Consider the following 16,826-nt stretch of genomic DNA (forward strand, 5'->3'; position numbering starts at 1 on the left):
AAAAGGGACACAGACACAGCAGCTTTTCTCATTAAAACACAGAGTGCACCAGGTGATTATAAAGAGCCAAAGGCCCCCATTCAGATTCAGTCTGCATAGGACAAAGTGAGAGCAAAAACGGGTAGGAACCTTCTACAAAAAGTTTGTTAAAAAGTCTGCAATGTACAATATACAGGGGATTGGTTTTTTCCTTCAACAAAAGTGGAATTACTCTTCAATCTTCAAACTGTGTCCTTTTTTCAAGTATCATTTTCAAAGGATAAGACATAAGTGCATACTTTTTCTTAAGCATTTAGTATTTTAAATCTCCAAATTTGACCATTTCTAATCTATACTTCTAAGGTAGTCTGCACTTTCCATATAAAAGGGCAAAGCGACGGGTTCACTTTAATGCTGACTCCACCCCAAGTACTACTTTCGCCTATTGGGATGGAAGGGACTCCTTCCCCTTTCCTCCCACATGACCATGCAGGTGGTTGATAATTGGGCACTTAGCACTGACCAACAGGGGGGCCGGCAGGAGAGTCATCAGCCGTGTAAGCTCCAAATTGCGATTTGCAGCCTACACATCCTCCCTTCACACCCATTGGCTGAATGGAGCAGAGGGGGTGTGAAAAAAAAAAAAAAAAATGGGAGTATGTGAAGTGAACCATTGTGCCCTGTGTGAGTAAAGCAAGGCTTGGGCCAAGAGGTTTTGGACTTGTGTCCATTGGACAAATATATTGCTTTTGGGTGCATTCCACTTGTACTTGAGATCAGATTGCAATTCTAGGGCAGGCCATAGATGGGCAATTTTTTGGAAGGAAAGAAAATTGTATATTCTATGGCCTGTCCTAGAATTGCAATCTGATCTCAAGTACAAGTGGAATGCACCCGAAAGCAAGATGCCTTTTGTCCATGGACACAAGTCCAAAACCTCTTGGCCCTTAATTGGGTTGATGGGTGAGTTGATACAATTTTCTTTCCTTCCAAAAAATTGCCCAACTCACCCATAAACCCAATTAAGGGCCAAGAGGTTTTGGACTTGTATCCATGGACAAAAGGCATCTTGCTTTCGGGTGCATTCCACTTGTACTTGAGATCAGATTGCAATTCTAGGACAGGCCATAGAATATACAATTTTCTTTCCTTCCAAAAAATTGCTCAACTCACCCATGAACCCAATTAAGGTTGATGGGGGAATCCCTCCTGCTCTGGGAGCCTTCCCAGCCAGCAGAACACAACCCCTGCTAGTGGCTGATCGCATGCAAAAAATCCAACAGGCTGGTTTTACTGAAGTCGATCTATGGATCTCCTTCAGTAAAACAAGCCTACCTTAGATGGATCCAACCTATGCCAGTCCCTGCTGAACCAGCCGATTCGATCCATCTATGGCCGGCTTAAGATCACTGATCATTTATAGACAGGCGGTGCATCTGATCTGCTCATTACTGCCTTCATGTCTACATTTGACCTCCTAAATTGCATTAACCCAATTTTTGAATTCACATTGCCTTGTATGGGGAGAGAAGCAAAATTTGGATGCAAATAAAAGCCCAACAACACCAACCCAAAAGCAAAACTCAAGAAAGCTATTATCCTCAGCAACCGATTTTCCACACAATCTGACTACTGTAAACCAAGGTTAGATTGATTGCTGAGTAACTGAACCTTGCCATACATCATTGCACAGGCCCGACAGAAAATGGACAAGAGGATAAGCAGAGTTTTAATTATTCTCAGGCCACAAAAAGGTGTTGAGGTGCGTACTAGGAAGGTGCTTATGTGAATGAGAATATTGGCTAAATAGAAAACAAATTGTACCCCAGTGGTGTCTCAATGTGGCATGTTGTGATTGGCTAGTGATAGCACAGTATAGGCCCACAGGCAAACTGAGCCTAAGGATGCCACAGTCAACTAAGGATTTCACTCATGAAAAGCACAATCTGAGCAGTCACAGAAATATCATTGGTAGGCGGTTCATACGTGCACATCTGGCCCAGTTTACTGTTTGTGGGCAACCTAAAATGAACCTGTGCCCAGACAAAGCACATTAAATATTTACATATTCTGAACAGCTACATCACTTTAAAACAAGCCCCCCATTCATCTATGTAGCTATAGGCATTGTGGAGATATTACATTTACAACAGAGGCACTGAAATCTTAGCTTTTCCTAGACAAGCAGTTCTGTTAAAAAGGTGTAGCAGGTTTTTTTTTTTTTTTTGGAAATGGTGGGACTGCTTCACTAAACCACCAACAGAAATAGGGGGCCCATACATGGCCACTGATGGAAACACAAAATTGTAGTTTGCATACACTACGCCCCTAAGGACTTTTCTGGAAATACTCTGCACTGCGCTAGCATTTAACATTTTATTTATAAAAGCAGTGTGGAGCTCCAAGGCATTATGCTGCAGAGAACACTCCCGGCTAGGAGAGCAGTCACATGACCCTTAAAAGATCATGTGACCGGTTTCCTCCTCCTACTGGCACGCTTTTATCCCCCATTCATTAAAATGAATAGCAGTTTGCATACTTCCGAGTTCTGAGTCAAAGGAAGTGTATACAACATTTATGAAGCACATAGCACTTCCCAGTATGGTCACATCTAGGTTTCACCACTGCTTTATAAAATGTCCCAGTGTGGTCACATCTAGGTTTCACCACTGCTTTATAAAATGTCACAGAGAGGTCACATCTAGACTTCAGTACTGCCTGATAAATGTCCCGGAGAGGTCACGTCTAGGTTTCACCACTGCTTTATAAATGTCCTGGAGAGGTCGCGTCTAGGCTTTACCACTGCTTTATAAATGTCCCAGTGTGGTCACGTCTAGACTTCACCACTGCTTTATAAATGTCCCAGAGAGGTCACGTCTAGACTTCACCACTGCCTTATAAATGTCCCAGAGAGGTCACGTCTAGACTTCACCACTGCTTTATAAATGTCCCAGAGAGGTCACGTCTAGACTTCACCACTGCTTTATAAATGTCCCAGTGTGGTCACGTCTAGACTTCACCACTGCCTTATAAATGTCCCGGAGAAGTCACGTCTAGACTTCAGTACTGCCTTATAAATGTCCCGGAGAGGTCACATCTAGGCTTCACCACTGCTTTATAAATGTTCCGGAGAGGTCACATCTAGGCTTCACCACTGCTTTATAAATGTCCCGGAGAGGTCACGTTTAGACTTCACCACTGCTTTATAAATGTCCCAGAGAGGTTACGTCTAGGCTTCACCACGGCTTTATAAAATGTCCCGGAGAGGTCACGTCTAGTCTTCACCACGGCTTTATAAATGTCCCGGAGAGGTCACGTCTAGACTTCACCACTGCCTTATAAATGTCCCGGAGAGGTCACGTCTAGGCTTCACCACGGCTTTATAAAATGTCCCAGTGTGGTCACATCTAGGCTTCACCACTGCTTTATAAAATATCCCAATGTGCTCATGTCTAGGTTCAACCACTGCTCTATAAATGTCCTGGAGTGGTCATGTCTAGGCTTCACCACTGCTTTATAAAATGTCCCGTGGTGTGGTCATGTCTAGGCTTCACCGCTGCTTTATAAATGTCCCAGTGTGCTCATGTCTAGGTTTCACCACTGCTCTATAAATGTCCTGGAGTGGTCACGTGTAGGCTTCACAACTGGTCAATAAATGTCCTGGAGTGATCATCTAGGCTTCACCACTGCTTTATAAAAAGTCCCAGTGTGGTCACATCCAAGCTTTACCACCGCTTTATAAAATGTCCTAGTGTGGTCAGGTCTAGGCTTCACAACGTCTTTCTAAATGTCCCAGTGCAATGACCTCTAGGTGTGGTCAAGTCTAGGATTTACCACTTCTATATAAATATCCAAGCAGTGGATCAGTGCAAACCACATAGTTCCCAATATGGACACATCTAGGCTTTACAACGGCTTTATAATGCCCCTATGTGGTAATGTCCAAGCTTCACCACTGCTTTATAAAATCGACCCCTAATCACAGGTACTAGATGTAGGCTTCAATGACTCTAAACAATCATTGTTCACACCAAGGAAAAACAAAAACAAAAAGGGAGCATACTAAGAAGAGAAAAAAAAAAAAAAAAAAAAAAATCACAAAACTCTTGCATATACCAGCAAAATACATAATAGTGCAACATTCAATGACAATTACAGACTCTTCCCCATTGTTCAAGACAGCACGATGCTTTTTGTAGTTCCAGCTCTAATGTATCTGTTTCGTGTATGTGCACACGGGAGACGCACTGAAAAAAAAATATGCTGGCCACACTACTCCTTTGAAAAAAAAATGCCAGGCTGTCATGTCAATCCTCAGACTTCAAGGCTTTTTGTAACCACTGACCTAGTAAAAGTATGCAGATCCTGTTTGTCCACAAGAACAGTTGTGTTCTGTCATTCCGGATTTAAAACCGTAACTGCAGTTCTAAAGCTCTGGCTTTTGCCTTTTTATGGTATAATCAACAATACACAAAAGAGAAACCCCTATAATGTGTCTTTACATTCTGTTTAAAGGCCACTTTGTAAGGTGACCATCAAAAAGAAAGGTAAAAAAAAAAAAAAAAGCACACGTTCTCTAGGAGGGCTGAACTGACCACTCCAGTCTTTGAAGGAGAGGTATGGTCAAAGCTTTTTGGGCCATACTTTTCATGTGGGTCACAGGCATGTACTTCGATCTGCACTCCTGTGACCCAGATTCAGCAGACAGCAAGCTATGTCCACTGACATCACAACGCCAGTCCAGGCTCTGCAGGGATCCCGACATTGTCAGGATCTACCCACTGCCAGCCTGCACCAGTCACTCCCTCCCTTTCCACATCCCGACGCTCCAGTGAGAGCTGGAGGGGCACAGCAGAGAGGTGAGCGACAATGCTGAGTGCAGACCAGAGAACTGAGCAATCAGCGGTCTTTGATCGCTCATTTCCTGGTGTAGAGCAAGTGAGGGGCAGATCAGAACATTACTGCAGCCATCTAGGGGTGTATGTATATAGGTTTCATTTCCTACACTTCTTTTTCATCTGAAGCTGGATTAAAAGAGAAGGCGGTCCATGTGCGCACACACTTGCAGCTAGCTCAGACAACATGGAGCCCTCTAGGCTTCTCAGTGCTGTCAGTACAGGGACAAAGCCGTAGACAAGACCATGGATTCTGAATCCCAACCATCTGAACTGCAGGTAACAGTGGCTCCAATAATGCATTTACAGGGTCAGTCCATCCAAAAAGTGATATTTAAGTTATAGGGGAAGCCTAGAGGGCTGAAGTTTAATCTGCTGACAGCTTTGCACTCCCTGGTTCCTCCCTCCGCCTCTCCCTCATCAGCATGCAACTGAAATTTTTAAATAAACCCATTTTCATTAAATACATTATTTTGAGACCCAGTGACATCATGGGGGTCTCGGTGCTTCTCTATGTAATGCAGGCAAACCGTGGTGGGTAGGAGGGGCCAACAAGGCACTGTACATAGCTTCCTGAAAGCATTACACTACTCTGCCTCGGTATTCCTCTCGAGAGCTCTCAGCCCTCATGAAAGTAGTGGGCTAGGTCTTGGGAAGAGTAGTGAAAATATAAAAATGCATTGATGGGTATATCAGTCTAGAGCAGTGGTCTTCCTAGGCAGGCTGTATTTGCATGCCCTAGGTAAAGCCACTACAACACAGACTCCATGAGTGAAAGAACTGAAGTGTAATGAATGAAAGGGTGGGTCAGGGACAGTCAGGCTGGGGAGGAAAGCGATAAAATGAGGATGGATCTCCTCCAGGCAGGACACGCGCTGGGCTCTGACTTGTTGCAGCTTCGAATGCTCATTGTGAGAAGCCCACAGTGTGCAGTGAAATCTAGAAAGCAATTTCAGTCCAAGAGAGGAGCCAATACAACTGGGTGAGACTGAAGGGAAGCCTGGAGCTCAGATTTAAATGTGTTCAATATTTCAACAGTAGGATCTCCATAATGTTTGACTCCCTCGTGGGAGTTTTGGATGTTCCATCTCCCCCCCCCCTGAGATCCAATTGTGTTCAGTATTTTAACAGTAGGATCTCCATAATTTTCAACTCCCTCCTGGGAGTTTAGGATGTTCCATTACCTCCCCCCCAACAGTAGGATCTCTCTGCCATAATTTTCTACTCCCTCCTGGGAGTTTTGGATGTTCCATTACCTCCCTCCCAACAGTAGGATCTCTCTGCCATAGATTTCGACTCCCTCCTGGGAGTTTTGGATATTCCATCCCCCCCCCCCCCCAGAGATCCAAATGTGTTCAATATTTCAACAGTAGGATCTCCATAATTTTTGACTCCCTCCTGGGAGTTTTGGATATTCCATTCCCCCCCGAGATCCAAATGTGTTCAGTATTTTAACAGTAGGATCTCCATAATTTTCGACTCCCTCCATGGAATTTAGTTCCATTACCTCCCCCCCCCCCCCCCAACAGTAGGATCTGGGAACTCAGCACAGGTGGTTCGATCTGCTGTCACCTACCACAAATGCTAAAATATCAGTTTTGAACGGACTGATTTTTTTTTTTTTTTTTTTAACATTAATGTGAAATAAAACACAAAAGGTGCATCTTCAATGTGGCAATATTCAGTTTGCTTTCGGATGTATGGAACTCAGTGCTCACTGGGGTCACTGTGCTCTGAATTCAGACTGCCACAATCAGAACTGTGGAAATGGTGACAGGTCCTCCTCTGTTTCACGCTAGATATGAGTGCTATCCTCACATGGCTCGAGTTCGTTCTCCTTGCAGCAAAAGGGAAAAAGTAGAGCAGATTCATAAAATAGGTTTTGCCCACAGCAACCCAGAGTCCATGATTCGATCTCTCAGGGCAGATTAAAGGATGAATCCTAAAATTAAACTGACTGCTATGGGTATGGCCTTAGTCCACCCTTGCTCCAGTTTTCATATCCATAGGCAGAAATTCAACAAACTGGACAGAATTTTCCCTTTTTCCTTCTAAATCGCAGACCAATAGTAGTGCATCAACCACAGCTCTGACCTTAAAGAACCACGATCACAAAAATGATTGCATTCTGATAGTTGTATGTGGTCACCTGCAAGGACGGTACTGAAATTATGGATTTCTTTTTTTTCTCATATGCCTTTATTTATATTTTGATGAGATTTTACATACAGGTCAAGTTGCATGTAAAAGAAAAGTGGTTTCAGTGGTTAGCACTTCTGCCTTGCAGCACTGAGGTTCAAATTCCAACCAGGATGCTGCCTGCATGGAGTTTGCATGGTCTGCCTGTGCTTGCATGGCTTCCCTCCCACACTCCATAGACTTGGTAGGATAATTGGCCCTAGTATGTGTATTATTTTTGTGGTGTAGGAGCGCTAACCCTTATGTTGATATGTTATAAACATGAAGGGTGGTGCGTGGTCCTAAGGCTGCTCGCCAGCAACATTGGTGTCCAACACTGGAGTTTACTAAAGTGTGGAAATAATGGGAGCGCCACGCTAGCTTGTAGTTTCTTTTGAAAGGTTTTATTTTGTTACGTCCAATGAGTATCAGCAATCCCCCTTCATAAAGGCTTAAAAAAAAAAAAAAAAAAAAAAATCATGCAGGTGGCTGGAGTGACAAATCCAGGTGATAAATTATTTCGCACACATGAACGATCTGTTTAGCCCTGATGAAGGGGGAGCGCTGAGCCCCCGAAACAGGTCTGCGGTTAAATAAAATCTTTGGGACTGTAAAATCTAGTGCGGCACCCCCATCCTTTCAACACTCTAGTCTATGTGCAGGTGAGATAGGGAGCTTACACTGCAAGCTCCTTGAGGGCAGGGCGTGGTGTAAATGTGTTGTTGTCATAGCACTTCCTAAATTGCCAGCACTATATAAATACCCATAATAAACAACACTCAAACCATGCAATTACAAGGTGATCATAGTAAGCACCCAGTGGTCATGTTAAAGTTTGTTCTGTCCGCTGGCACTTGCTAAACAGCTTGGTCTGCATGTAAATTTGGAGAAAAATGGTAAATCAAAAAAGGCATGTGAAATAAAACAGGATTTCATATACTGAAATATAGGACCACAAAGTTAGATGAATGTCATTTTTTTTTTGCAATGGGGGTTCTTTAAAGCCCAAACTTAATATTTAGTTTGGATAGTAATGCCCAACTGATTATCAGCCAAGTGCCAAAAGCAAGGGGTAAAAAAACCAAAACCAAAAACGAATAAAACAAAAACCCAAAAACACAAAAACCCAAAAACAAAAAAACCCAAAAACAAAAAAACCCAAAAACAAAAAAACCCAAAAACAAAAAAACCCAAAAACAAAAAAACCCAAAAACAAAAAAACCCAAAAACAAAAAAACCCAAAAACACTCCTCGTCCTGCCAGCCCATACAAGAGTTGAAAAGCAGCTCTCAAGCACAGTCTCCTGCACTTCAACATGTCCCACTGAATACTGCTCAAATCGACATGGCTCTTGCTCCCTGAGCAGCTGATTGGAGCAGTGTTCAGAAGAAGCACACTTCTTGAATGTGAGACTCCGTTAATAGTGATTGTAAACATTTTTTAACATAATATATTATATTTTTCTTCTATGTATAATGGTTCTTCACAGGGCAGCCCCAATCCTCCTCTTCTGGAGTCCCCCGCTGACGCTTCTGGCTCCAGCAAGTGTCCCCATAGGATACTACTTCGTATGGGGGCACTCATGCAGGCTCGATCACAAGCCACACTGCCTGTGTCTGTAGACAAAGACAGCATGGCTCAACTCCACCCCCGCACTCTTTTCACAGGATTTGATTGACAGTAGCGGACGCCATTGGCCTGTGAGGAGGGAGAGAGCAGAGAGAGCTACTACTCTCAGGCACAGCACTGGATCAAGATCAAACTCAGGTAAGTATAAAAGGGGGGCATTCTGTGGCACAGAAGGTTTCTTACCTTCGTGCAAAGAATGCATTAAGGTACAAAACCCATAAGCCTTTAGAACCACTTAGGTGCTGCTAAAACAGGATTTTTTTTTTTTACCCATTACCATATACACAGCCTGAAATTCTGTATTAGGAGCCTTAACTTTGGCTATAAACCCCATCAGGTTCCCCCCCCCATCTGCATCCCATTGGAAAGTTTTTCCTCACCGCTCAAAAAAACGTCAGATTTACCTTCATTTTTTGTACTGAAAACAATGATCACCAGGATAAAAAAAAGGGAGTCTCTCCAGCAAGGACACAGACAGCAATTAAAACCAGATAGGGGTTCTAACTCTTCCTTACTCTATGTAAATCCCTACTCCGGCCAAGTAACATTATCTCTTGCAGTGCATTAATTGCTTGTTTTGTCTTGGAGAGAGGAAAAACAAACAGTTTTACTTACCCGATTCCCTGCTCCCCCACAGTCCAGCAGTGGACTGTTCCTCAGCATCACATCCAGTGCAGGGCTATGGACTTGATGACGTCAGGAGCCTAGACTACTGGAGCATGGGGGAGAAGAAGCTGCAGGGACTGGTCTAGCTGTGGAGAAGAGCAGGGGATGGGGATAGTAAATTTTTTTTTGTTTGGTTAGGCCAAATCAACCCCTGCAGTGCAGGTATAGCCCCACTGTGAGGGATAATGTTTTAGTTGCCCAGTTAGTCCAAACTAGAAGAAATTTTTGGACTCTCCAGACACTTTAAGCCTACGTTCAATAAGCCCAACCCAACAAAAGACTTAAAATAAACCACATTTTGCAAAAAAAAAAAAACAAAAAACAAAAAAAGCATAGCTTATACCCTTTCCTATTCAAAGCAGTTGGTAAAATGGCTTCACAAATAGTTCCAGTTCAGCCGTCCAATAGCTACAAGCCATGTAGAGTCAAGGTCACATTCTCCGTGCCACCAAGATACTCCACAGTCTGTGTTAATCAAATCCATTTTTTTTCAAATCTATAGCAGCATTGTTGGACTGTCCATAGCACAGGCTGTAAGGAGACCAAAAATATAGTTTATAGACTATTTTGCCCCGTAGATGACGGCACAAACCACACAGGTATATGTCAGGACCCCAAAGACCATAAAGAATATGCCTTTTCAAGGAGCTGCTTAGCATGGTCACAGGTACACAATGTGCCAAATTTGAATTTTTGGACAGCTTGGCCAGGTCTTCATCATGCATCGAGGAAGCTCCTGACTCCCAAGCCAAGCTGTCAGGCTCCATGTAAATCTCCGTAGTAGCCAGGAAATTCTACCTAAAGCCTTTGCAGCCAAGGTGGACCTACAAAAAGGTTTATAAATTCCTTAACCATAAAGTTCGGAAATAATATTCGCCTTCTATTTTCATCCGCCAATTGCTGACCTCCAGGATAATGCTTCGATCTGTACTTGGGGGTCTTTTAAACTAAGAGAGGATGTAATTTGGGCTGTTGCTTATCCCAACATCAGCCTGGTTTAAAGACTTGATAAGCAATTTTCTGCTTCAAAGCAGGGTCAATACAAACTCTTTGGTGCCCACTTGTAAAGCAGAGGAGCAGCACTGTACACAATTCCCTCCATCGCACGTCTGTATCCCCATCGCTGAGGAGCTATCTGCCTTTCAGGAAGCCATCCAGGACTCGATCGCTTTTTTCCGAGAACCAGTATCCAGCCATAGCAGCCACGGCCCCAATGAAGATAGCGGTGAAGACCATGTCTCCCTTTGCTGCTAGTGTGGCAAGGGCACAGATCACAATTCCAAAGAACATCTGCTGCAGGACCACCACCTCGTCATCTGTGATGTCATCAAACAGGCCTTTCTCAGAATCGTCTACATAAATAAGAACACAAAAGAAGAAACGGTTGGACAATGCCAAGGTGACTTTCTAATAGGATATCAGAATCACCAATCTGACCAATCTATCTATGGATACAAATCTTCTGTGTGAGGGGAAGGTTGACGGACAAGTAAATCGGACAGGGACAAGAAAAATCTTAAAGCGGAGTTCCACTCGACCTATCAAAAAAATAAAAGTTAGCAGCTACAAAAACTGTAGCTGCTGACTTTTTAAAAAACAGCCACTTACCTGTCCCTCGGTCCCGTGGTGTGTCCCCCGCAGCTTGTTTCACCGGCCGTCCTGTATTCCAGGAGGCTGGCATCTTCAGTGTGGGCACCAGGCTGTGGCGGCTTGCGGCTTCACAGCCGGGTACCCACTGCGCATGAGCGAGTAGTGCTGCGCTTCCTGAATGGTTCTGTAGTCTTCTGGGACCTGTCACGTGTCCCAAAAGACTACAATGAAGGAGGGAGGGAGGACACCTTCCGTTTCCGATCGCTGGACCGGAAGTGGGAGCAGGTACCTGTCAAATTCGGGTACCCGCTCCCCAAAGGTGCCAATCCTTAGTGGGGAGCAGTCCTTAAAGCGGAACTTCCCCTTTTGGGTGGAGCGCCGCTTTAATCACTTTTAGAACACTTGGTGAAGGCATGCACTGACTTGCTGCAGCTCATGGAGCTTTGTGTGTCCTGAATGCTGGTGGATTATAAGACCGTTTTGGGTCTATAGCTGCCACACAGGCCTGCAAGACATATGACGGAGCACACACGGCAAAATATTTGCTCACCTTTTTCCACTGAAAACTGATGGGTGGCTATCGGTCACGCAGCGATTTTCTAATCAGGGTGGATAAAAATCAATGATTTTTTTAAAAAATATTTTTAAAAAAACAGATTTTTATTTAAATCTGATTTTTTTAAATAAAATGCTTTTTGGAGGAAAATATATTACCATCCAAAGGTTATTCCATCATGAAATAAAGATTAGTTTTTTAATTATGTAGAATAAGGCTGTATATGTTTAATTTTTTTGGTAAATAAATTCCATGAATCCGTTCACAATGTCATGCTCTTCCAGAGGTTTTTGTAAGATTATTGGGCAGTTTCTCTGCCTACAAGATATTATCACAGATGATTGGTTTACTTTTGCAGTTCTCAAAACTGAATTTGACTCAGCGGAGATCACATGCCTCTTCTTCACAGCAAAAATGTTATAACATGAGCAGAGTTAAGAAAAAGACCTTCATCCTAACTTCTACAAACCTATGAATACAGAATCAACCCCTTTAGTGCTAAGTTTCAAGAAGTTCAGTGAATAGAATAAAAACAATATTTTTCTGATTGTTTGGAGTGGAATAGATCTGCACAAGAAGAAAGTGAAACTAAGTGTGAGGAGGAAGGGGCTGACAGTCTAAGTTTCTTCAAATATATAGATTTTGTTTAGCCAAATTAGTTAACAAACATGGATGTTTAAGCAAATCACATATGCTGGAATGTTATTGTTTCAGTTGAAGAAATCTATTTAAATTGTTATTATTAAGGTAATGATTATTTTTCTCCTTCCTAAGTACAACAGAAAAGTTGTCCAAATATGAATGATTAACCTATTAAACTGGGGATAAAAAAACTAATATGAAAAGTTGTTATTCTAAAAATCTTCATCTACTTGCATATTAAAGTTATACCAGCAAGAATTAGTCTTTATGTAGAAAACTAGGATTTACATCAAGCCTTACTGACTAGTGATTTAAATCAAACCCACCCTGTTTCTAATACAGAGAAGCTTTCCGTGCATGATAAATGATTGTTGCTACTGTGGTGTTAACCCTACGTGGCACAGTCACCAAAAATAATGGTCACATCCACCCCATTGCTTACTTTTTCCCTAATACAGGAGAATAAGCTGCACCGAAATAAAGAGAGCAGAGCGTGGATAAATTCCTGTCAAACACCCCTACCCATATTAGTGGTTCTGCACATGCCATCTACTCTGGAGTAACTCTTCTCGCACACACAGTTGTAGCTGCCCTCCGTGTTCACACACTCCTCATGTGAGCCTTTGCACTTGGGTAGCTCGCTGTCACACTCATCGATGTCTGGAAGAGAAAAGTGTACATTAAAGAAAGTTTACTTATTAGTGGAGTACATAAAAGACAGCAGAAGACCAGAAAGTCATGACTAGTACTTCTTCTCTTCCATGCAGTGCTGACATATTACTTGGTGCCAAAGCATACAGAGAGGCAGATACATCAATACCTGTCCCTTGAAGGAGCTTACACATGACCTTAAAAAGGTGAATGTCCCACAGCTGTAATGCCAGCTCTCCATATTCTACATGATAGTCAAGGACCCAGAACAGTCATACAATAATTGAAAGGGATATTAGAAGAAAACCCCCCCGTTATACTTGCGTGCTCAGTATAATGATTTTCCAGAGCAGTCCAGATCCTCTTCTCAGGTCCCCTTGGTGCTCATGGCCCCTCCCTTTTGCCAAGTGCCTCGAAAGCAAGCTGCTTGCTATGGGGGCACCCGAGAAGGCTCGCTCTCACGCTGCTGCTCTGTCCGTTCACGCAGAGCATGTCTGGGCCCTACCCTTCTCATTGGCTCACTGGCTGCGATTGACAGCCGTGGGAGAAAATGGCTCTGGCTGCTGTCTCGGCCAATGAGGAGGGAGAGACCCGAGGAAGCTGGTGCTCTCGATCACATCGCTCGATTGAGAGGAGGCTCATTCAAGTATTAGAGGGGGCTGCTGCACACAGGTTTTTTACCTTCATGCATAGAATGAAGGTAAAAAATAGAATGCATGAAGGTAAAAAAAAAAAAAACCTTGAGACTTTACTACTTTGAAGTAATTGAAAGGTTCACAGCTGTGGAGCCTGCACCTTCAGAAACAGGTCCAGCAGCTCAAGTTTTCTCTACTTTCTACTTTTTAGTTCACACTGTGACTTGCTTGCAACTTGTGGTTTAAAAAGGATAAGTTCAGCTTTATACAATAAATAATAAAGTGCACATTTTTTGCAGGGAAAAAAAAAAAAGTGAATTTTTTGTTTTGCAAGCCTGTAAACTAGTGCTGATCTGTCAGACATACCGACAGGAAGACAAGTGCCGCAGCCGCATTTTTGTAAATTTGACAGATAGCAGGGGGGAGAAGATCTCCCGCTAGCTGTCAAAGTAGGGCCGGTCTGATCATAAAATGGTACACCCTGAATATGGGTGCAACATGTTATGAAATGTTAACTTATCCTTTAACATTGCAGTCTATGGCTGTCAAGTCGAACCAAAGTCACAGAAAAGTAGTGCCCCCCCACTTTTTTTTTTTTTTTTGACTCTGCGACTTGAGTTGCATGATTAAGACCAATCACAATATTCCCAGCACAAATGTTCCTGAAAATGGCGGTTTGGTATTGATGGGTGCCGCAGTGATGACAAGTTGGGAACCATGGAGACTCAATGTGAAGAAATGTCACCAGCACACCAAGGATTCCTCAAAACAGGTCCAAAGTTTCATCCCGTGGTCACTTGCGTGACGAAGGGGTCCTGCTTGGTTCCGAAACATTGCCTTTGTTTGCACTCTGGCCAAGGAATAAAACTTTGGAGCTGCTTGCGGAATCCTTGGTGTGCTAGTGACATTTCTTGGCATCAATTAAGAAGACACCCATTGAAATGAAGGTGTTTTGACTCGTCATGAGACTTTATGTGTTGCAAGTTGCAGCAGTGTGAACTGAGGCTTAAACTCCAATGTTCCGAACAATGTCATATACGGCGAAGCAGAACAGCTAACTACAGTGCTTTTAGAGTCACAAGATCACCAGAGGAAACCCAAACATAGAAAGAACATAAAAACCCCATGTAGACAACATCTGACCTGCAACAGTATTCAGATGCCCCCCCATCTACCAAATGCTCAAGAACACAGTGCCTAAAATCCAAGCAGAACTGCCATGCTTCATGGAAAAGTCATATCTACTAATTTAAATCAGTTACTCCTTTTACAAGAAAGCAATGTTTTGGCAATCATTTGAAGGACCCCAAAGCTAATTCACACAATGCAGACCATGGGAGATGATGACACTATATAAATAATACATTAAGATTTCTAATAAAAGCATGCAAATTAAGAGTGCTGCATGACTCCCTCAAGAGTTGGTTCTGGCCAGCTCAGTGGATTGCTTCAAAAAAGTCCTGGGTTGTTTCTTGGATACACAGAATATAACTGGATATAACATTTATAGGTAAAGTTGATCCAGGGAATATCCGATTGCCTCTCGGGGGATCAGGAAATAATTTTTTCCCAGCAGGAGCAAATTGGATCATGCTTTGCTGTGTTTTTTTGCCTTCCTCTACATCAACTTTAGGTATAGAATTAAAACTTTTTTTTTTTTTCTATGGTTGAACTGGATGGACTTGTCTTTTTTCAGCCAGACTAACTATGTAACTATGACGGACAGATATACATGAATTATCAGTGCTGCAGCGCCATCTACTGACGGATGGCATTTACTTTAATCATCAGGGCTGCAGCACCATCTACTGGTCACTCTTAAGTCCACCAGACTCCAGTAGCAAAGCAAGTTATATACTCTGCTCTGTGATGTAATGGTCAAAATAATGCTGTTATTCTATACAAATGAGCATATTTATTGAAGCAGAATTGGAGGAAGGGACACAAAAAAGTTATAAGTAAAAATGTCTTAGTAGCTCTGTTCAGACCACCTTCCTTGTAACAGAGGGCCCAGCACTCACCTAGACATCGGGCCCCGTCCCGGTAGTACCCAGCATTACACTTCTTGCATCGAGCAGAACCGGATCCCATGCAGCCAATGCAGGCTTTGTCGCACTCTAGAAATAACAAAAAGGTAGGAGCATGAAAAAAAAAAAAATCATCATCATGTACTGGGTAATGGTGATTAACAGGGAAAGTAATAGGACAAAGTGGAACATTGAGGGAAAAAAAAAAATAAAAAATCACTTTTGACTGCAAGCATTTTGGCAAACTTAACTGGAGATCGGCTCTGGTTCTGATAATGCTAATGTAGCTCATAGAATGCCCCTTTAACCTCCCTAGCTGTCTGATTATGTCAATATTTCTGTGCTCAAAGCGGTACATTTTTTTGCATGGAAACATGTTTTTTTTTATTTTAGGCCTGTAATTCTTAGGAATAACTCACTGAAATCTGTCCGAACAAGAGTCTAGTAAACATCCCGGGTAGGATAAAATTTGAAACACGAAATCATAAATTATAATAGAATAATCATTAATAATATAATAAATGTAATTCAATAATATAATCAAACCAAAAACACTGAAATTTGAAATATAGCGCCAAGTTCGCACATCATTGAGCAAAGTCGCAAAATCGTTTTCAGTGTCTGATGAGGAATTTCCCCCACGAATCATTATCACTCAAATCTGCAAATGGTTCTGATTTACTATCGCTGTTTTCTAGCCGGTCTAAAACCGCTTTTGACCTAAAAGGGACACTTTTTGGACGCCATGGACGTTTCTCAGGCAGAAAGAACAGTAAAAATGCAGGCAGAGCTCAGGACAAAGCACTCGGGACAAAATGTATGTGAAATGGTTTGATCCAGTAATGTTTTATTATGCGATTTTAGTGTATTTAGTGAATGTCACTTTTTCACATTTTTACATTTCACGCCGTTCTGTCACCCGTACGTCCCGACGTCGCAGGGAACGGAACCCGGAAGACAGATGCCGGCATCCGCCGGAGGACATTGTAGGGGACTCTGCAGGAGGGACATCGCGGGAGCGCAGGACAAGGTAAGTGAAGAAGAGATCCCGGAGCAACGCTGCAGTGTATTCCCGAGTGTAGCTTGGGGTTACTGCTTGTGGTGCTGAAACTTTACCCCGAGCTACACTCGGGAATACCGCCAGGGGGGTTAAACCAAGTTAAAGCAACTGCCCAAAAAAGTGGGGGCTCTGCAAATCTCTCACCAAAAATGAAAATGGGGATGGCATGGATACTTGCAATTTGACCTTAAAGCGGAGGTTCACTCTCTCAATCAATATTGACAAGTTTTAATCCTTATTCTGCTAGCATTATAAATAAGACAGCATATCATAATTTACTGGTTTTAAACTTTTTTTTTTTTACATGTCTTTAGTTAC

The 16,826-nt window shown here is 42.7% G+C and overlaps 1 protein-coding gene across 1 annotated transcript in view; it reads right to left on the reverse strand.

Moving 5' to 3' along the window:
• Positions 1-1,962: 1,962 nt before the first annotated feature.
• Positions 1,963-16,826, reverse strand: part of CRELD1 (CRELD disulfide isomerase 1) — a 33,870-nt gene continuing 19,006 nt past the window's right edge. The window contains exons 9-11 of the mRNA XM_089682063.1: positions 15,443-15,538; positions 12,658-12,795; positions 1,963-10,699 (exon numbers count right to left, since the gene is read on the reverse strand). Of these exons, the coding sequence (XP_089538189.1) occupies positions 10,479-10,699; positions 12,658-12,795; positions 15,443-15,538 (455 nt within the window). The 3' untranslated portion in view covers positions 1,963-10,478. The remainder of the gene's footprint in view (positions 10,700-12,657; positions 12,796-15,442; positions 15,539-16,826) is intronic.

Source organism: Staurois parvus, unplaced genomic scaffold (assembly GCF_062004578.1).
Source record: "Staurois parvus isolate SC_StPar_1 unplaced genomic scaffold, SC_StPar_1.0 ptg000283l, whole genome shotgun sequence".
Lineage (NCBI taxonomy): Eukaryota > Metazoa > Chordata > Amphibia > Anura > Ranidae > Staurois > Staurois parvus.